Source organism: Mobula birostris, chromosome 3 (assembly GCF_030028105.1).
Source record: "Mobula birostris isolate sMobBir1 chromosome 3, sMobBir1.hap1, whole genome shotgun sequence".
In the NCBI taxonomy this organism is placed as follows: Eukaryota; Metazoa; Chordata; class Chondrichthyes; order Myliobatiformes; family Myliobatidae; genus Mobula; species Mobula birostris.
In genome coordinates, this window is record NC_092372.1 from 111366641 (window position 1) to 111388281 (window position 21641).

The window sequence follows — 21641 nt, forward strand, 5'->3', positions numbered from 1 at the left end:
CCTGAGAACATCTGTTCCCAATCTATGCTTCCAAGTTCCTGCCTGATAGCCTCATATTTCCCCTTACTCCAATTAGACATTTTCCTAACTTGTCTGTTCCTATCCAATGCTATGGTAAAGGAGATAGAATTGTGATCACTATCTCCGAAATGCTCTCCCACTGAGAGAACTGACACCTGACAAGGTTCATTTCTCAATACCAGATCAAGTACAGCCTCTCCTCTTGTAGGCTTATCTACATATTGTGTCAAAAAACCTTCCTGAGCACACCTAACAAACTCCACCCCATCTAAAACCCTTGCTCTAGGGAGAAGCCAATCGATATTTGGGAAATTAAAATCTCCCACCACGACAACCCTGTTATTTTTACACCTTTCCAGAATCTGTCTCCCTATCTGCTCCTCGATGTCCCTATTACCATTGGGTGGTCTATAAAAAACACCCAGTAGAGTTATTGACCCCTTCCTTTTCTAACTTCCACCCACAGAGACTTCATAGACAATCGTTCCCTGTTTTCCTCCTTTTCTGCAGCCGTGACAGTATCTCTGATGAACAGTGCCACGACCCCACCTCTTTTGCCTCCTTCCTTGTCCTTTCTGAAACATCTAAAGCCAGGCACTTGAAGTGACCATTCCAGCCCCTGAGCCATCCAACCCTCTGTAATGGCCACAACATCATAGCTCCAAGTACTGATCTGTGCTCTAAGCTCATCCGCTTTGTTTCTTGCATTAAAATAGACACATCTCAAACCATCGGTCTGAGCGCGTGCCTTCTCTTCAGCGGTTTGATCAGGGCACGACTGTGCAAGCACGTGGAGGTCGGCCAGTGAGAACAGCGGGAAGAGTCTAAAAAGAAGAGAGATTTACAGAGCGAGCGTCGGAGGAGCAGGCGACGAATTAGTGGGAGACAGAGTAGGAAGGCTTTGGCTATAAGGGGTCAAGGCTAGGTAGGTTATCTGTTTAAAATAAAGACTAAAAGTATGTGTGTGAGGCAGGTTTTCTGTGCTCGGTGTCAGATGTGGGAGGTCCTGGAGACTTCCGGCCTCCCAGACGACCACATCTGCACCAGGTGTGTCAAGCTGCAACTCCTTAGGGACTGCGTTAGGGAATTGGATATGCAGCTCGATGACCTTCGTCTTGTCAGGGAGAGTGAGGAGGTGACAAGAGAGGAACTATAGGCAGGTAGTCACCCTGGGACTACAGGAGATAGAGAAGTGGGTAACAGTCAGGAGAGGGAAGGGCAAGAAGCAGGTACTAGAGTACCCCAGTGGCTGTCCTTAACAATAAGTATTCCTGTTTGAGTACTGTTGGGGGAGAGGGATAACGGCCTACCTGGGGGAAGCAAGAGTGGTTGTGCCTCTGACACAGAGCCTGGCCCTATGGCTCAGATGGGTAGGGAAAGGAAGAAGGCAGAAGTGATATGGGACTCTATAGTTAGGGGGTCAGACAGGCAATTCTGTGGACACAGGAAAGAAACAGTGATGGTAGTTTGCGTCCCAGGTGCCAGGGCGCTGGATGTTTCTGATCGCGTCCGCAATATCTTGAAGTGGGAAGGAGAATGGGAAGTGGGAAGCAGCAATCCCGAGATTACAACCTTCGAGGTCCTGCTTCTCAACTTCCTTCCTAACTCCCTGTTGTCTGCTTTCAGGAACTCCTCCCTTTTCCTACATATTGGTACCAACGACATAGGTAGGAAAAGGGAGGAGGTCCTGAAAACAGACAACAGGGAGTTAGGAAGGAAATTGAAAAGCAGGACCTCGAAGGTTGTAATCTCGGGATTGCTGCCTGTGCCACATGACAGTGAGTATAGGAATAAAATGAGGCAGAGGATAAATGCATGGCTGAGGGATTGGAGCAGGGGGCAGGGATTCAGATTTCTGTATCATTGGGACCTCTTCTGGGGCAGGTGTGACCTGTACAAAAAGGACGGGTTGCATTGCAATCCGATGGGGACCAATATCCTGGCGGGAAGGTTTGCTAAGGCTATAGGGGAAAGTTTAAACAAGTATTGCTGGGGGGTGGGAACTGAACTGAAGTGACAGAGAAAAGGGAGGCTGGCTCACAAATAGAGCAAGCTTGGAGACAGTGCGAAAGGGAGGATAGGCAGGTGATAGAGAAGGGACGCGGTCACACCAATGGTTTGAGATGAGTCTATTTTAATGCGAGGAGTATTATGAATAAAGCAGATGAGCTTAGAGTGTGGATCAGTACATGGAGCTATGATGTTGTGCCATTACAGAGACTTGGATGGTGCAGGGCAGGAATGGCTACTTCAAGTGCCAGGCTTTAGATGTTTCAGAAAGGATAGGGAGGGAGGCGATAAAGGTGGGGGCGTGGCACTGTTGATCAGAGAGAGAGTCGCAGCTGCAGACAAGGAGGAAGTCATGGAGGGTTGTCTACGGAGTCTCTGTGGGTGGAAGTTTGGAATAGGAAGGGGTCAATAACTCTTCTGGGTGTTTTTTATAGACCACCCAATAGTAACAGGGACATTGAGGAGCAGATAGGGAGGCAGATTATGGAAAGGAGTAACAAAAACAGGGTTGTTGTGGTGGGAGATTTTAATTTCCACAATCCTGATTGGCATCTCCCTAGCGTGAAGGGTTTTGATGGGGTCGAGTTTGTTAGGTGTGTTCAGGAAGGTTTCTTGACACAAGGTTTCTTGATACAAAAGGAGAGGCTGTACTTGATCTGGTATTGGGAAATGAACCTGGTCAGGTGTCAGGTCTCTCAGTAGGAGAGCATTTTGGAGATAGTGATCACAATTCTATCTACTTTACCATAGCATGGGAGAAGGATAGGAACAGACAAGTTAGAAAAGTGTTTAATAGGAGTATGGGGAAATATAAGGCTCTCAGGCAGGAACTTGGAAGCATAAATTGGGAACTGATGTTCTCAGGGAAACGTACAGAGAGATATGGTAAATGTTCAGGGGATATTTGCAAGGAGTTCTGCATAGGTACGTTCCAATGAGACAGGGGAAGGATGGTAGGGTACAGGAACCGTGGTGTACAAAGGCAGTTGTAAATCTAGTCAGGAAGAAAAGAAGAGCTTATGAAAGATTCAAAAAACTAGGTAATGATTGGAATCTGGAAGATTATAAGGCTAGCAGGAAGGAGCTTAAGAATGAAATTAGGAGAGCCAGAAGGCTCTTGAGAAGGCCTTGGCGGGCAGGATTAAGGAAAAACCCCAAGGCATTCTACAAGTATGTGAAGAGCAAGAGGATATGACGTGAGAGAATAGGACCAATCAAGGACAGTGGAAAAGTGTGCTTGGAACCGTAGGAAATAGTGGAGGTCCTTAATGAATACTTTGCTTCAGTATTCACTACGGAAAAGGATCCTGGCGATTATAGGGATGACTTGCAGTGGACTGAAAAGCTTGAGCACATAGACATTAAGAAAGAGGTTGTACTGGAGCTTTTGGAAAGGATCAAGTTGGATAAGTCACTGACGGGATGTACCCCAGGCTACTGTGGGAAGCGAGGGAGGAGATTGCTGAGCTTCTGGCAATGATCTTTGCATCATCAGTGGGGACGGGAGAGGTTCCGGAGGACTGGAGGGTTGCAGATGTTGTTCCCTTATACAAGAAGGGAGTAGGAATAGCCCAGGAAATTATAGGCCAGTGAGTCTTATTTCAGTGGTTGGTAAGTTGATGGAAAAGATCCTGAGGGGCAGGATTTATGAACATTTGGAGAGGCATAATATGATTAGAAATAGTCAACATGGCTTTGTGAAAGGCAGGTTGTGCCTTACGAGGCCTGATTGAATTTTTTGAGGATGTGACTAAACACATAGATGAAGGTAGAGCCTGGATGTAGTGTATATAGATTAGGGCAAAGCATTTGATAAGGTACCCCATGCAAAGCTTATTGAGAAAGTAAGGAGGCATGGGATCCAGGGGGACATTGCTTTGTGGATCCAGAACTGGCTTGCCCACAGAAGGCAAAAAGTGGTTGCAGACGGGTCATATTCTGCATGGAGGCCGGTGACCAGTGGTGTGCCTCAGGGATCTATTCTGGGACCCCTACTCTTTGTGATTTTTATAAATGACCTGGATGAGGAAGTGGAGGGATGGGTTAGTAAATTTTGCTGATGACACAAAGGTTGGCGTGTTGAGGATAGTGTGGAGGGCTGTTAGAGGTTACAACAGGACATTGATAGGATGCAAAACTGGGCTGAGAAGTGGCAGATGGTGTTCAACCCAGATAAGTGTGAGGTGGTTCATTTTGGTAGGTCAAATATGATGGCAGAATATAGTATTAAAGGTAAGACTCTTGGCAGTGTGGAGGATCAGAGAGATACGGTGCATTGGCCTTCATCAATCTTAGGATTGAGTTTAAGAGCCAAGAGGTAATGTTGCAGCTATATAGGACCCTGGTCAGGTCCCACGTGGAGTACCATGCTCAATTCTGGTCGCCTCACTACAGGAACGATGTGGAAACCACAGAAAGGGTGCAGAGGAGATTTACAAGGATGTTGCCTGGATTGGGGAGCTCTTCTTTTGAGAACAGGTTGAGTGAACTTGGCCTTTTCTCCTTGGAGCGATGGAGGACGAGAGGTGACCTGACAGAGTTGTACAAGATAATGAGAGGCATTGATCGAGCGGATAGTCAGGGCTGTAATGGCTAGCTTGAGAGGGCATAGTTTTAAGTTGCTTGGAAGTAGGTACAGAGGAGATGTCAGAAGTAATTTTTTTACACAGAGAGTGGTGAGTGCGTGGAATGGGCTGCTGGCAACGGTGGTGGAGGCTGAAATAATAAGCTTTTTAAAGAAACTCCTGGATGACTCTTAAGAGACTTCTGGTGTGGTCGCTAGCCACTCGACTATGGTTTTCAGTCGGGCGCTGGACGCTTGGAGAGATTCGGTGGGCAGGGGGGAGGGCGCTCGGCGCTTGGCCAGGGTCGTGGTCGAGTAGTCAGCGACCTCGGCCGCCTCCCCCACTGGACTTAGTCTGGTGAGGACGGTGTGAGGACACCCAGCAGGACTAAAAAAAAACAAGGCCTGACAAAGGGCGGATGAGCTCCTTGTGAGCCAACGGCCATCTTCCGTGGAAGAAATTAAAGCCTCACCACATATCTACGAATCGTATGCTATGCACCTAGTTAGAAGAAGCACGATGAACTTGGGCGCGGCACTGTGTGCCTGGACCTGCCCAAGGTCTCCGCCAAGGGGCAAGCTTGAAGAAGCAGCTGCGGCTAGAGGCCGACACAGCCTCGGGCTCCAGTTTGGCCGGGGCTGTGGCGGGTGGTGCCAAGGCGGCCAGCGAGAACAAGCTGGAGGAGAGGCTGTACTCGGTGCTGTCGCAAGATTAAAGAAGACGGAGGTGCATAGCCGCCAACCCCGGATTCAGGACGGCACCCACTGACTGACTGACTGGATGGCCACATAGAGCTTAGAAAAATAGAGGAGTATGGGTAAAGCCTAGGTAGTTCTTAGGCAGGGACATTTTCAGCACAGCTTTGTGGGCCGAAGGGCCTGTATTGTGCTGTAGATTTTCTATGTTTCTATTACCTGCCTATCCTCCCTCGTGCACTGTCTCCAAGCTTTCTCTATTTGTTCTACAGACTTACCTGTGATTTCAACATAGCCTTACCTGTGATGTAAACAGTACCCTTACATTGGATTAAGAAAATAAAATGATTTTTCAACCTTTTCATCCTAATTTTGTGCTATGTTCCAGTTTTTCCACCAAACTCTGGCAGTGAAATGGCTGAATGCCCATGCACCATATGCCTTCTTAACCACAGAGTCAATCTGCACAGCAGCTTTGAGTGTCCTATAGACTCAGACCCCAAGATCCATCTGATTCTCCACACTGCCAAGAGGCTTAGCATTAATACTATATTCTGCCATCATATTTGACCTACCAAAATGAACCACCTCACACTTATCTGGGTTGAACACCATCTGCCACTTCTCAGTCCAGTTTTGCATCTTATCAATGTCCTGTTGTATCTTCTTTAATGGAAATTACTTTTTCGCTAAAGCTGCAAAGGCCTGTTCACCTGGCAACCTGGCACCATGAAATGTTTTTAAAGTTATATCGGCATCAATAAGGGTATCATTAATAAATAGTGTTATGCTCTCCTATCTGGATGCTTACCCTGGCTTTTGCATCCACCTGGGCCCCATTGCGCAGCAGGCAACGAACAACTTCCACCTGCCCAGCTCGTGCAGCCATGTGCAATGCAGTTTCTCCACGCTGAAGAAAGGAAAAGAATTAATGAATGGGTGGAACAATAAACACATATCGATATGGCAGGGAACTCAGGCATTATAAAGCTTTGAAACAAACAATTAAATGTAAAAAATGTTTAATTCCTGAGATTTTTTAAATATCACCATTGATATAAAAAGTATACTTAATTGAGTTAACTCGGAAAACACATAAGTTGGTGAATTCAAAAAATTTCAGTTGAAATGAAATGTGTTTTCTCAGCACAGATTAAGGGCTGGATAGTTACTACACTAGGCAACATAGTCAGGGTAATGGAAAGAGGTGAGAAAGCTACAAGACCAGATAGGTCCTTCCCCATACCTGAGAGGTAGTGAGGTGGGTAGGTGGAGAAGTGGTCCTTTGGTAGAAGAATGAAGTGGGATGGTTTCAGTTAGGCTCTGACCTGGAGTGGAGAGCTTGGTGGATCAACTGCAGTATAGATCTGATATCAGAATCAGGTTTAATATCGCTGGCATGTGTCGTGAAATTTATTAACTTAGTGGCACCAGTACAATGTAATATACGATAATATAGAAAAATAATAAATACATATATCTATATAAATAGTTAAATTAAAAATACTGCAAAAACAGAAATAATATAAAGAAAGCGAGGTAGTGTCCATGGGTTGAATATCCATTCAGTAACTGAATGGTAGAGGGGAAGAAGCTGTTCTTGGATCATTGAGTGTGTGCCTTCAGGCTTCTGTACCTCCTTCCCGATGGTAACAGTGAGAAAAAGGCAAGTCCTGAGTGGTGGAGGTCCTTAATAATAGAAATGCCTTTCTGAGGCATCACTCCTTGAAGATGTCTTGGATACTATGGAGGCTAGTACCCAAGATGGAGCTGACTAATTTTATAACTTTCTGTAGCTTCTTTCCAGCCTGTGCAGTAACAACTCCCCCCTATACCAGACAGTGATGCAGCCTGTCAGAATGCCCTCCATGGTACATCTTAGAAGTTTTCTAGTCTTTTAGGTGACAAACCAAACTAAGTCCTGGAAAAGGATGGCTTCCAGTGGTGGAATTTTGGGTGAGGCTGGAAAGAGCTGGGGAGTGTCACACATGCTACTTGTGGGCCTTAGGTTGTGTTGTAAAGACGTGCACCTTCCACTAGCTCCCCTTCAGTCCACTCCCCGTTCCTCATCCATCTCCCCAAGGCTGAGATTGTCTCATTGCAACTGCCTGCTTTCCCGACCCCTGGAAACCCACCACCAGAATAAACATCTGATACGCAGGTGAAATCAGAAGCATTGAAACAACTCACTTCTCTTGTGGATACTACCCATTACATACCCAAAAATATCAGAAATTAGGTAGGTTAGAGTGAACATTGCAAAATGCGTAAATTTTTTCCTTTAAACTATCCACCTACACCAGAACCCACACACATAGTCATGTTATAATTCATAAGAACACAAGCAAAAAGGAGCAGGAGTAGGCCACCAGGCCCTGCTAACCCACTTCACCAGTCAGTCTCATCTACAGTATGTCAGCCTCAATTCCACTTTTCTACCAGTTACTTGTAACCCTCAGTTCCTCAATTTTACAATCTTCTTCAGTCTATCTCTACCTAAGTAGTCCGAGGAACACACAGGAGATCCTGTGGACGTGAATGGAACACCCTGATGGGATGTTGTCTCCCAGGTGCCAGGGTCAGGGCCATCTTGGATTGCATTCACAGCATTTTAGAGAGAGAAGCAGAGCAGCCAGATGTTTTGGTACATACTGGTGCCAATGACATAGGGAGGAAAAGAAATTAGATCTTGAAGAGAGAATTTAGAGATTTAGGCAGAAAGCCGAGAAGCAGGGCCTCCAGGATAGTAATTTCTGGATTGCTATCTGTGCCATATGCTAGTGAGGGTAGAAACAGGATGACTTGTCAAGCTTTACTCAAGTATGTAAAAGATAAAAGAGAGATGAGAGTGGACATAGGAATGTTAGAAAATGAGGGCAGAGAAATAATAACAGTGGACAAGGAGATGGCAGATGAACTAAATGAGTATTTTGCATCAGTCTTCACTGTGGAACACACTAGCAGTGTGCCAGGTGTTGTGGTGTGTAGTGGAAGAGAAGTGGGTGGAGTTATTATTACAAGGGAGAAGGTGCTCAAAAAGCTGTAAGACCTGAAGATACATAAGTCACCCAGACCAGATGAACTGCACCCTAACGTTTTGAAAGAGGTAGCGTTAAAGATTGTGGTGGCATTAGAAACGATCTTTCAAAAATTATTGGACTCTGGCTTAGTGCCAGAGGGCTGAGAATTGCAAATGTCACTCCACTCTTTAAGAAAGAAGGAAGGCAGCATAAAGGAAATTATACACCTGTTAGCCTGACCTCAGCGGTTGGGAAGATGTTGGAGTTACTTATTAAGGACAAGGTTATGGAGTACTTGGTGACACAGGACAAGATAGGACAAAGTCAGTGTGGTCTCCTCAAGGGAAAATCTTGCCTGACGAACCTTTTGGAATTCTTTGAGGAGATAACATGTAGGATAGATAAAGGGGATGCAGTGGATGTTGTATATTTGGACTTTCAGAAGGCCTTTGACAAGGTGCCACACATGAGGCTGCTTACCAAGTTAAGAGCCCATGGCATTACAGGAAAGTTACTGGCATGGTTGGAGCATTGGTTGATTGGTAGGAGGCAGTGAGTGGGAATAAAAGAATCCTTGTCTGGTTGGTTGCCAGCGACTAGTAATGTTCTGCAAGGGTTGATGTTCGGACCACTTCTTTTTATGCTGTATATCAATGATTTAGATGATGGAATATATGGCTTTGTTGCCAAGTTTTCAAAGACTGGTGAAGGTTACAAAGAAGGGGCAGGTAGTGTTGAGGAAACATGTAGCCTGCGGAAGGACTTAGGACTTAGGAGAATAGGCAAGAGAGTGGCAAATGAAATACAATGTTAGAAAATCCACGGTCTTGCACTTTGGTAGAAGAAATAAATGTGCAGACTATTTTCTAAATGGGGAGAAAATCCAAAAATCTGAGCTGCAAAGGGACTTGAGAGTCCTTGTGCAGAACCCCCTAAAGGTTAACTTGCAGGTTGAGTCAGTGAGGAGTAAAGCAAATGCAATGTTAGTATTCATTTCAAGAAGTCTAGAATATAAGAACAGGGATGTGATATTGAGGCTTTGTAAGGCACTGGTGAGGCCTCACCTTGAGTATTGTTTACGGTTTTAGGCTCCTCATCTAAGAAAAGATGTGCTGGCATTGGAGAGGGTTCAGAGAAGGTTCATAAGGATGACTCCAGGAATGAAAGGGTTATCATATGAGGAACGTCTGATGGTTCTGGGTCTGTACCCACTGGGATTTAAAAGGATGAGGGAGATTGCATTTGAAAGCTTTTGAATGTTGAAAAGCCTAGACAGAGTAGATGTGGAAAAGACGTTTCCCATGGCTTCCCTAGGACACAAGGGCACAGCCTCAGGATAGAGGGGTGTCCATTCAAAACAGAGATGCAGAGAAATTTCTTTAGCCAGAGGGAGGTGAATTTATGGCGTTTATTACCACATGCAGCTGTGGAGGCCAGGTTATTGGGTGTATTTAAGGCAGAGATGATAGGTTCTTGATTGGACATCAAAGGTTATGGAGAGAAGCTGGGATATGGGGTTGAGGTGCAGAGAAAAGGATCAGCCATGACTGAATGGCAGAGCAGACTCGATGGGCCAAATGGCCTAATTATGCTCCTATGTCTTATGGTTATATGGTCTTATCTATATCGAATGATCTGATATCCTCCAAACCTGGGACAAAGAATTCAAATGACTGACTACTCTCAGAGAGAATAACTTTCTACATGAATTTGAAATGATGGTTCCCTTATGTTTAGCTTTGTCCCCTTGTTTATGACTCCTCCACTGGTGAAAGTCCCTTCAGGATATATTATCTTGAATAAAATCATCCCTTAATGTTCTAAACTCCAAGGGAAACAGCCACAAAATATCTAGCCTTACAACCTAGGATTAGCCTCGTGGAATCTTTTGGAATGCCTCCAAAGCCATGATATCCTTTTTAAGGTAAGGAGACCAAACCCTGCAGGGTACTTCAGATGTAGGCTCACCAATGCACTATGTAACTGTAACTAAGCCTCCTTATTCTTGAACTCCAATCTCTTTGCAATAAAGAACAGCACACCATTTGCTTTCTTAAAGATTTGTTGGACCTACTTTCCAACTTTCTGTGATTCATGCACAGGAATGCTTATAGCCCATCAAACCTCACACTTACTTGCAGTCTATCTCCATTTAGATAATAATTCACAAGATCACCAGTGGTAAAGCTGCTGTTCTATTAACAGTGGGGGTCAGGGAGAGAATTTCATGCATTGGTAGCATCTTTCCTTACAGCTCTGAATCCAAAAAGAACCCTTAAAAGAGCATGACACAACCAGCTACTGAGAAATGATTGCACAATGCAACAAGAGGATGTCTTCCTGACAGAGGAATATGTACAAACTTCTTAAGACCTATGTGTGCAGGACACAACCTCAAAGTATAGAGACAAGGCACGGAAAGAAGTTGCCAGGGATGATTCTGTAGGGACCTAAATGCCCTCTATGAAGGAAACCACTTTACAGCCTGCAATTCAACTAAATACTCCTTCCAGATGTGAGTAGAGAAGTTGCAGTTATCATTAACCCAGGTTCCTTGGGTTGGAAATAAACCTATTCTTGCAATACAACAGGGTGCAGTCTGTGACATTCCTTAGCAGAAAGAGCCATGCAAGAATCCTGAGGCAATGTTTCCAAGACTGAGGGTGGCAGTGACTTCGACGTTGAGAGCAGTGCAGATTTATGTTTGCCTGTTATACAGAGCATCTAGCAAACACAAGCACTTACACTACGTTCGAAGTCAGGATCACTCTGGATTCCAGAAACCTTGCCTCAGGAATTTTGAATTGAAATATGTTATAAGCACACTTTGCTGTTTGTAGAAATCAAGTGAAATGCTGTCAGTAAAATTGGGAACCATTTATTTTGATAAAGGTGTACTTGCTTGTATCTCACTTCATAGGGGAGACACATCACCTTGCAGCCACGTGCCTCATCTATTTCTACCAATAGTGGCACCCCATTTTCTCAAATGTTGTTTTTTTCAACTTGATTATTCATTTCTGATTTCATGAACTATTTCTCTTTTGAAAGACAATAGTAGTGGCCATTTGATTTTGAACATGATCAAAGTAGTGGGATCTCAGCTTGTGCCAGTCTACTTGAGGTTTGATTGCAGTCTATGACCTCAAAAAAGATGAATCTGATTTTTAAATAACTCTCAGTATTTCAAATGCTATTCTTTCTGTGAGTGAACAGTCCCAGTATTCAGACAAATGTGGCTAATAATCTGGCCAGAACTGAATTGCAGGGTTTAGACAACTGCTGCCGCCATTGCTAGGTACCACAAAGGTGCAGACATAGTGTAATGTATCTTATCACCATACTATGCCTTTTCTAGGTATCGTGCAGACAGATTTCCAGGCCTTAGTCTTTAGAGGGTTTAAGGTGTAATAATGTGATAAGATATTTCTGCAATATTAGTGAAGTTCCAAGATGTATTATTTGATATGGTTACATAAAGTGCAGCTTTTTTGTGTAGTAATAATATCTAAACTGAATAAAAAAGTAAGATTACTTTGGATTCTTTGACTGGTTCTTTTTATGATAATTAGAAAGCCAACATTATTTCTGCTAGTGAATTCTAGTCATTTGTCGATAGACAATACAAAGGAAACCTTCAATCACATGTATCAACATGTGACATGTATTTTTTAAACTTTAAATCATGTATTTTAGAAGAATGTGTAAAAATCCAGGAATTCTGTATCATACTTTCCTTTGATTAAAGCCAGCCATACTCACAATATTCGAAACATCCGGAGATGCTCCATTCTGCAGCAAAAGGAGAACGATGTTCAAGTGGCCCATGAAGGCAGCCACATGTATTGGTGTAAGGCCAGACTGTGAAACAAAGTAATAGCAGTTTACTTCACTGAAAAGGCTACAATTTGTTTCAACTGATGAAACAGAGGCAGTGATTAAATTCTAAAACTTCTTTCTACCTCTGTTATGGCTTGGATTGAAGCGCCATACTTCACAAGAAGTTCCATGACTTTAACACGGTTTTTCTTACATGCAATATGCAATGGGGTAAAGCCATTCTGTATAAAAAAAGCAATCAGGTTAGCAGTCACATCAAGCATGCAGAAAAAGAAAGTAGTCACTCCAAGATCATGCATTTAAATCTTAAGACCTTACACAAATGTCACACAGGGCAGTAATTAAGCTGTAAGTCAGCTTGGTGCAGATATTATTCCAACAAAGAATCACTGCAGGTTTATACCAACTTGCCCCACGATGAAATACAAGGCCCAAGAATAAGTTCTGCATGCACCTATTTGTAAATATATATCTACAGTGAATTATATCAAATTATTGATGATATGAAACAATTCAAACTCCCAAAACTCACTAATACTTTTCTTATACTGTTTAAACCAATGTGAGTACCTTCAAAACAAACTGAAGCTTTCTTCCCTTTAGAAACAATCTAAGTAGAATCATGATCACTTCTGTGACACTGCAAAGGGGACCTGTTGCTAATTTTATTCATTTATTTGGTCATTTGAAGGCATGCAGTGACTGAATACCACTGAGTGCAGAAGCTCAGTCCCCTACAAAATATTCCATAGTAAGATCTTTCAATGATTCTCCCAGGTACTGGTGAACGTTTTATGCTGTATTCTATTTTAGCTGCATTTTTGCTCACTACTTTAACGGCTGCTTCTTACTGAAATAAGTGATATAATTTAATATCAGTCTTCATAATTAAAATTGTTGCTGTATGATCATGACTTACTAAGTTTTGATTCAGTAGTTCACTCCTAAGGAACAAAGTCTATCGCATTGGGACATTGGATATTGAATCTATCACATTGGATATTCACATTGGGACATATGTTAAATTAAAGAGTTAATACAAACAACACACCAGAATAGATTGCATATTTCCACAATCCTTGGGAATGTATATATTTCAACTAATCACTCCTTAAAGAAAAGTGATTATTTAAAATTGGTTAATCAATTGATGATATGGAAGATAAACTGATCTGTAATGCACATTGAGGTCATGGTCAGTCCTTGAAGTTCATGGGAATGGGTTGGGGGACACACAGGGAGTTAGGGGTCAGATTAGGGTTTGGGGATAGGGAAGGAGGGAACTTAGAGGTCATGCCAGAGTCCAGGTTGGAACACTCCATAGTTGAAGGTCAGCAACCCCTGTGGACGAATATCAGATCAGCAAGCACTGTGCACAAAGACCAGTACTCTCCATGGTCAATGGCCAAAGTCAGTGGGTCGCTAGATGGATTAACTTGAAGAATCAGGAATCCATTAGCAGCAGGTATAGTGGAGGCAGTTTGCATTATGATCTTTAACAGGAAATTGGACAAACATATGATGAGGAAAACTTTGCAAGGCTGTGGAGGTAACTGACAGATAACTAACAGAAGAAAGTCTCAAGCAACACACAAGGAAAGGCTGAAAGAAGATTATGGTTAGTGGGATATACTTGGATTTTGAAGAAGTCATTGAAAAGGAGCCACACCTGAGGCTGCTTAACAACAGCCCATTGTAGTACAGTAAAGATACTAGCATGAACAGAGCACTGGCTGATTGGCAGGAAGCAAAGAGTGGGAATAAAGGGAGCCTATTCTGATTAGCTGCCAGTGACTAGTGCTGTTCATAGGGGCCTGTGTTGGGACTGCTTCTTTTTAAGTTGTATGTCAATTATGTGGATGACAGAATTCACAGCTTTGTTGCCAAGTTTGCAGATGATATGAAGATAGGCGGAGGGGCAGGTAGTGTTGAGGAAGCAGAGAAGGTCTTAGACAGATTAGGAAAAATGAACAAAGAAGAGGCAGAACAGAATGCAGTGTCAGGAAGTCATGCATTTTGGTAGAAGGAATAAAAGAACAGACTAATTTCTAAACAATGAGAACATTCAAAAATTTGATGTGCAAAGGGACTTGGGAGTCCTCATGTGGGATTCCCTAAAAGTTAATTTGCAGGTTGAGACAGTGGTGAGGAAGACAAATGTAATGCTAACATTCCTTTCAAGAGGACTAGAAAATAAAAGCAAGGATGGAATGTATAAGGCACTGTCGAGGCCTCACTTAGAGTATTGTGAGCAGTTTTGTGCCCCTTATTTAAGAAAGGATGAGCTAAATTTTGAGGGGTTTAGAGGAGGTTTACGAAAATGATTCTGGGATCAAAAGGGCTATCGCGTGAGGAGCGATTGATGGCTCTGGAACTAGTGTATACTCATTGGAATTTAGAAGAATGGGGGGGGCACGATTTGATTGAACCCTATTGAACATTGAAAGGCCTCAATAGAGTGGATATAGGGTGGATGTTTCCTATGGTAGAAGAATCTAGGACAACAAAGCCCAGCCTCAGGAAGAGGTGCTGCCTGGCCTGCTGTGTTCACCAGCAACTTTGATGTGTGTTGCTTGAATTTCCAGCATCTGCAGAATTCCTGTTGTTTGCGTTTTTAAAAAAGATGTGTATGTCCAGGGACATGGGTGGGCTCAGTCTACCAGACGTCAGGGCATATAAATTATCCTTTGAAATGACCAAGTTAGCTAAACATTGGAACAGGGCTGATGTTGATCTAGATTGGGCAATTATAGAACGGAGCCTGACTGCACCACATTCTCCCCTTAACATCCTCTCACAACATGTGGAAAACAAGACTAATCTAAATCCTATACTATTTCACTCAAGGGGTGTGTGGAGCACAATTCATAAAACTTGTAGAATGTCACATTTAAACCAGTTATACTCCTCGCTCTGGAATAACCCTGAGATATGCATTGGGAAAAGAATAGTGTACTGGAAAGAATGGAAGATTAAAGGTGCAAATACAGTAGGTGATCTCTATGAAAATAGGGTTTTTATGTCATATGTGGATTTGCAGAGGAAATATAACTTTGTAGATAAAGGGAATTTTTGGAAGTATTTACAAATAAGACATTGCATTAGTAGCATATTTAAGAACGGTGACCCACAAAGTAACTCTACAGCTGAATACTTTACATTACCACAGGAAGTTCATAAAGCATCAGTGTTTTATAAAATGTTCAAGCACTGTGGGTGAATCGTGTAACGATCCCAAAGCAGCATGGCAGAAGGATCTTGGAAGCGATATTGAAGATAATGAGTGGTCAAATATTTTATCAAATGTGGGTAGAAATATTAGGGAAGCGATATTGAAGATAATGAGTGGTCAAATATTTTATCAAATGTGGGTAGACATATTATGGAAGCAAGAGGGAAATTTATTCAGTATAAGATAGTACACAGATATTATTGGACACCAACTATTCTCTACAAAAAGAGGACTGTTGATAAATAATTTATGCTGGAAATGTAAAAATGAGGTGGGCACATATTTTCATGTGATTTGGGAGTGTTCCATGGTTCGTCCATTTTGGTGTAAAGTTCCTGATTTGTTGGGGAGTTGGTCGGGTTCCACACTGCCCTTGTGCCCACAGCTTTGTCTCCTGGGTGATAGGACAATGATACCAAATGTAATCAATGACAAATTTACTATTTGAAAGGTGGGTCTCATCACAGTTGCAAGAATTATATTGTAAAACTGGAAAAAACCCAGATGTCCCACTGTGAAGGAATGGACTGAGGAAATGATTAAGATTTCATCATATGAACACATGTTGCGAAGAATTAACAGTGAGGGAAAAGTGCAAGACGCATGGGATCAATTTTGGTTGTATGTAAATGTAAACTTAAATTAGAACTTCTTTCTGTTTCTAAGTTTTACTTGCTTTCCTGTCATGGGATGGCTGTGTAAATATGCTGTACTGTATCTGCTCTATGATATGCTGTGCTGCTTTGTAAAATAAGAATAAATAATAATAAAAATTTGAATTATATAAAACAAGTAGAGGGACATCCATTTAGAAGGAAGATGAGGAAGATGAGATTGTGAACCTATTGAATTCATTGCCAAAGGAAGCTGTCATTGGGTGTACTTAAGGGAGAGGTTGATAGGTTCTTGATTAGTCAAGAGGTAAAAGGTTACGGGGAGAAGGCAGAAGTTTGGGGTTGAAAGAGAAATGGATGAGACATAATGAAATGGTGGAGCACACTCAATGGGCTGAAAGGCCTAATTCAGCTTCTATGTCTTATGGTCTTGTTATCTATCCACTTCACAGAGTGAGGGGGAAATCACATTGTCATTCTTTCTCATAGCCACTTAAAAATCGGCAGAATCCTGAGAATAGGCAAAAATAAAAGAGTCCAACTACTGAAAAAAATAGCTGTCTTTAACATCAGTGGTTTCTACTAAACAGTGTAAAGTTATACAGCACAGAAACGACTCCTATGACTTACCACACCAATCATCAAAGCTGATTTTCCAGTGCTTGGTGTGTAACCTTATACGTCTTGATGACTTAAGTGCTTGTTCAGGTACGGTGTGGGTATCTGCCTGCACCACTTTTCCATTTCAGACTGCAATGGCCCTCTGGATAAGAAAGCCTTCCTCCCCTACAACCCTCTTACTCCACACCTTTTACCTTTTATCTCTGGGTTTAGACATCTCCATTATGGATAATAATTTCTCACTTTCCACTGTATCTATGCCTCTCATTATTATGTACACATCTATCAGATAACCCCTCATCCTCCTCTGCTCCAAAGAACACAAACCCACCTATTCCAAGACTTACTCATTGCAGAAAAGTTCCATCTCAGGCAACATCCAGGTGGAAACTCCTCTGCACCTTTTCCAATGCTCATTAAGGATCTATGGAACTGTATCACAAGGTCCTTCTGTTCCTCTGTAATCTCATGACCTACCATGGTGTATACCCTACCCTTATCCTCCTAAAATGCATCCACCATTGCTCATCTCTACTTACCAGCTGATCAATATCATTCTGTGACCTAAGACTATCCTGAATGCTATCAACAACACTATTATTTTATCATTTGTAAACTTACTATCATATGTATGAAGTAATCATACATCCTGTATTCCTATCCAAACGATGCATGTGACAAATACAAAGGACTTTACAACTACTTTTTAATGGTACACCACCGATCAGAGGCTTAGAAAAGCAACCCTCCACTATTACCCTCTGCCTTTTATTACCCAGCCAAATTTGAATCCAAATTTCAAATTTGCTATGGGTGCCAAAGCGTGCAAATTTTTGGACCAGCTTTCCATGAAGGATATGTCAAAGGTGGTCCTGATGTCCTTATATACTACATCAACCACAATACCTGCATCAATGTATCTTGTTACTTCTTCACAAAAGTCAATCCACTAAGTCATTTGGACTTACCAAATGATCTATCACTCTTAGCAAATGCAGATCAATTCTCTCCTTCAGATTTTTTTAAACTCCCCATCACTGACATTAAACTCACAGGCCTGTAATTAACTGTAATATCCCTGCTGCCCTATAAAGGTACACTTATCTGTCACCTTATCTTTAACCAGCCAAGATTTAAAAATCTCTTGTCAGCACTTCAGAAACCTTCCTTGTCTCCCATAGCTGTCTGGGGTACGTGTCATTAGATCTGGCAATTTATCCATTTTACACATTCTAATATTTCCTCCTTTTTAATCTTAACATGCTCTATGATATTCCCAAACTCCATTCCCCTCCCTGGTCTGCAACTATAATGCTGCCCTTTCTGTGAAATATTTATTTAAGACCCAACCAGTGTCCTGTGGCTCCATGTGCAAGATTGCCTCTTTGGTTCTGAACAGGCCTCTCTCTTTACTTGTTACTCATTTGCTCTATTGGGATTTTTCTTAATCCTATCTACTAATCATGGTTTATCTTTGCCCTCGTAATTTCTTTTTTCTCTCCTCTTGAAGGACCTCCCCTGTTTTCAATACTTGGTACCTGCTATATGTTTGTTTTTACATGTTTGTCTGAACCTTGATACCCCTTGACATTCGGGTTTTCTTCAACTTGTTTTCTTACCTTTTATCCTTGAAGGAAAATATTTTCCCTAATACCCAATAAGACTGCCACTTGTTGGATGGTAATTTACTTACAAACAGCTTTTCCCAGTCTATTTTTGCAATATCCTATCTTACAGAGTAACACAGCACAGAAACAGGCCTTTTGGATAAACTCATCCATGTTGACCATGTTGTCTTACTGAGCTTGTCCCATTAGTCTGTATTTGGCCCATATCTTTCCTAACCATGTACCTGTCAAATATCTTTTAAATGTTGTTCCTGTACCTCAGCCATTTCTTCTGGAGCAATATACCATCATTTACAATTTACAATATCATCATATAAATTTTTATGCATGCACCATAGAAAGCATTCTATCTGTATGCACCATGAATTGGTATGGAAATTGCTCTGATTGATACCGCAAGAAATTGCAGAAAGTTGTGGACACAGTTCAGTATATCATGGAAGCCAGCCTCACCTGCGTGGATTCTGTCTACACTGCCTTAGAAAAGTAGACAATGCAATCAAAGATTTTACCCACCCCAGATATTCTCTCTTTTCCACCACCCCCCATCCTTTCAGGCTGCCTGAAAACACATACCACTAAGCTCAGGGACAGTTTCAATCCCACTGTTGTAAGACTATTGAATGGTTCCTCAGGAGGATAATATGGACTCTTGAGCTCAGAAGCTATCTTGTTATGACCTTGCATCTAATTGTCTATCTGCATGGCACTTCTTCTGTAACTGTAACACTTTATCCTTGATTTTGTTACTGTTTTGCATTGTATTATGGATCTGTATGGATGGCATGTAAACAAGGCTTTTCGCTGTTCCTCAGTTTATCTTTCCATTGTGACTACATTTATCCATTTATTCATTATTCTTCATTCTCTCTCAGGTTCAGATGAATTCTTTCAGCTCCCACCTTAAATATGTGCTTGTTAGTTTTAAATTAAACCCCAGAAAACAGATTGTGACCATTCACTTTATTGATGTCACACATGATTTTATAAAGTCATCCCTCAGCCTCATATAACCCATAGAAATAAGCCTGAGCCGATGTAGATTTCCTTCCAACTCAAACCCTCCAGCACCTGTAACAACCTTGTGAATCTTTTCTGTGTCCATCCCATCATAATGGCATCATATGGCTGAGCAATAAGCTTCAAGACCTTGGCCTAAACCTCAATGTGCATTTGGATCCTGGATTTCCTCACATGCAGACAGACGCCAGTCAATTCAGATTAGCAACAACATCTCCACAGTCTCCATCAGCACAAGGTTGTATGTATAGCCCCTACTCTACTCACTTTACTTTTTTGACTTGTGAGGCTGAGCATAACTCCAATATCATATTCAAGTTTGCTGAAAATGCCACTAACATAGGCCAAATCAAAGGTGGTGACAAATCAGCATATAGCAGAGAGATTGAAAATCTGGATGAGTGATATCATAACAACACCCTCTTATTCAATGTCAGCAAGATCAAGGAGCTGATTTCAGGAGGAGGAAAACCAAGGTCCATGAGCCAGCCCTTATCGGAGGATCAGAGGTGGAGCGGCTCAGCAACATTAAATTCCTTGGTGTAATAATTTCAGAGGACCTGTCCTGGGCCCAGTACATAAGTGCAGCTACAAAAAAAAAGCATGACAATGCCTCTGCTTCTTGAGGAATTTGTCAAGAATTGTCATGCATGACATCTAAAACTTTGACAAATATTTATAGACATGTTGTGGAGGGTATATTCACTGGCTGCAACACAGCCTAGTATGGAAACACCAATGCCTTTGAACTGAAATTCCTACAAAATGGAGTGAATATAGCTTAGTCTATCATGGGTAAAGCCCTGGCCAGTACTGAGCACATCTACACAAAGCATTGTCATGGGAAAGCAGCATCCATCATCAGAGACCTCCACCAACTAGGTCATGTTCTCTTCTTACTGCTGCCATCAGGAAGGAGCCTAATAGGAGACCCAGGACTCACACCACAAGGATCAGGAACTGTTATTACCCCTCAACCATCAGGCTCTTGTTCCAAAGAGGGTAACTTCATACAACTTCACTTGTCCCAACACTAAAATGTTCCCACAACTTATGAACTCACTTTGAAAGACTTATCATCTCAATTTCTTGATACTTATTGCTTGTTTATTTATTATTATTTCTTTGTTTTTGTATTTACACAATTTGTTGTATTTTGCACACTAGTTGAACACCCAAGTCGGTGTGTCTTCCATTGATTCTATTACAGTTATTATTCAATTACGGCTTTATTGAGTATGCCTGCAAGAAAATGAATCTTAGGCTTGTATACGGAGACATATAAGACAATAAGACCATAAGATATAGGAGCTGAATTTGTCCATTTGGGCAATCGAGTCTGCTTTGCCATTTCATCATGGCTGATCCAACTATTCTCTCAGCCCCAGTCTCCTGTCTTCTCCCATATCCTTTCATGCCCTGACCAATCAAGAATCTATCAACCTCTGCCTTAAATTTGTGTAAAGTCTTGGCCACCACAACTGCCTGTGGCTAGGAATTCCACAGATTCACCACTCTCTGGCCAAAGAAATTCCTCCTCATCTCCTCTCTATTCTGAGATTGTGTCCTCTAGTCTTAAGACTCTCCTACCACAGGAGACATCCTCTCTACATCCATTCTATCAAAGCCTTTCACCATTTGATAGGTTTCAATGAGGTCACCCCTCATTCTTCTGAATTCTAGTGAATTCAGGCCCAGAGCCATCATACACACTTCATTTGACAAGCCATTCAATCCTGGAATCATTTTCATGAATCTCCTTGGCTCATTTTCCTAATTTGTCTGAGACCTTCCCTGCTTTCCCAACACTACCCGCAACAGAGCCATCAATTCCCTCATACAAATTATTCACATATAATTTAAAAAGAATCAGTTCCAACACAGACCCCTGGGGAACACCTCTAGTCACCAGCAGCCAACTAGAAAAGGCTCCCTTTATTCCCACTCTTTGCCACTTGCCAATCTGCTACTGCTTTATCCATGCTAGAATCTTTCCTGTAATGCCATGGGCTCATAACTTGTTAAAGGCCTTCTGAAAATTCAAGTTCACAACACCAACCAATTCTCCTTTCTCTAACCTGCTTGTTATTTTCTTCAATGAATTCCAACACTTTGTCAGGCAAGAGTTTTCCTTGAGGAAACCATGCTGACTCTGGCCTATTTTATCATGTGCCTCCAACTACCCTGAGACCTCATCCTTAATAATCGACTCCAACATCTTCCTAACCACTGAGGTCAGACTAACTGGTCTATAGTTTCCTTTCTTCTGCCTCCCTCCTTTCTTGAAGAGTGGAGTGACATTTGCAATTTTCCAGTCTTCCGGAACCATTTCAGAATCTAGTGATTCTTGAAAGATTATTACTAATGCCTCACAAT

General features: G+C 42.1%; 1 protein-coding gene across 4 annotated transcripts in view; it reads right to left on the reverse strand.

Moving 5' to 3' along the window:
* The window catches only part of ank2b (ankyrin 2b, neuronal), an 859694-nt gene that overhangs the window by 311038 nt on the left and 527015 nt on the right, over positions 1–21641 (reverse strand). For 3 of the 4 annotated variants that reach the window (XM_072253200.1, XM_072253199.1, XM_072253198.1), the window contains 3 exons: positions 12273–12371; positions 12073–12171; positions 6102–6200 (listed from right to left, as the gene is read on the reverse strand). In XM_072253200.1, coding sequence (XP_072109301.1) covers positions 6102–6200; positions 12073–12171; positions 12273–12371 — 297 coding nt within the window. The remainder of the gene's footprint in view (positions 1–6101; positions 6201–12072; positions 12172–12272; positions 12372–21641) is intronic. The other variant, XM_072253201.1, reaches the window with a different exon arrangement.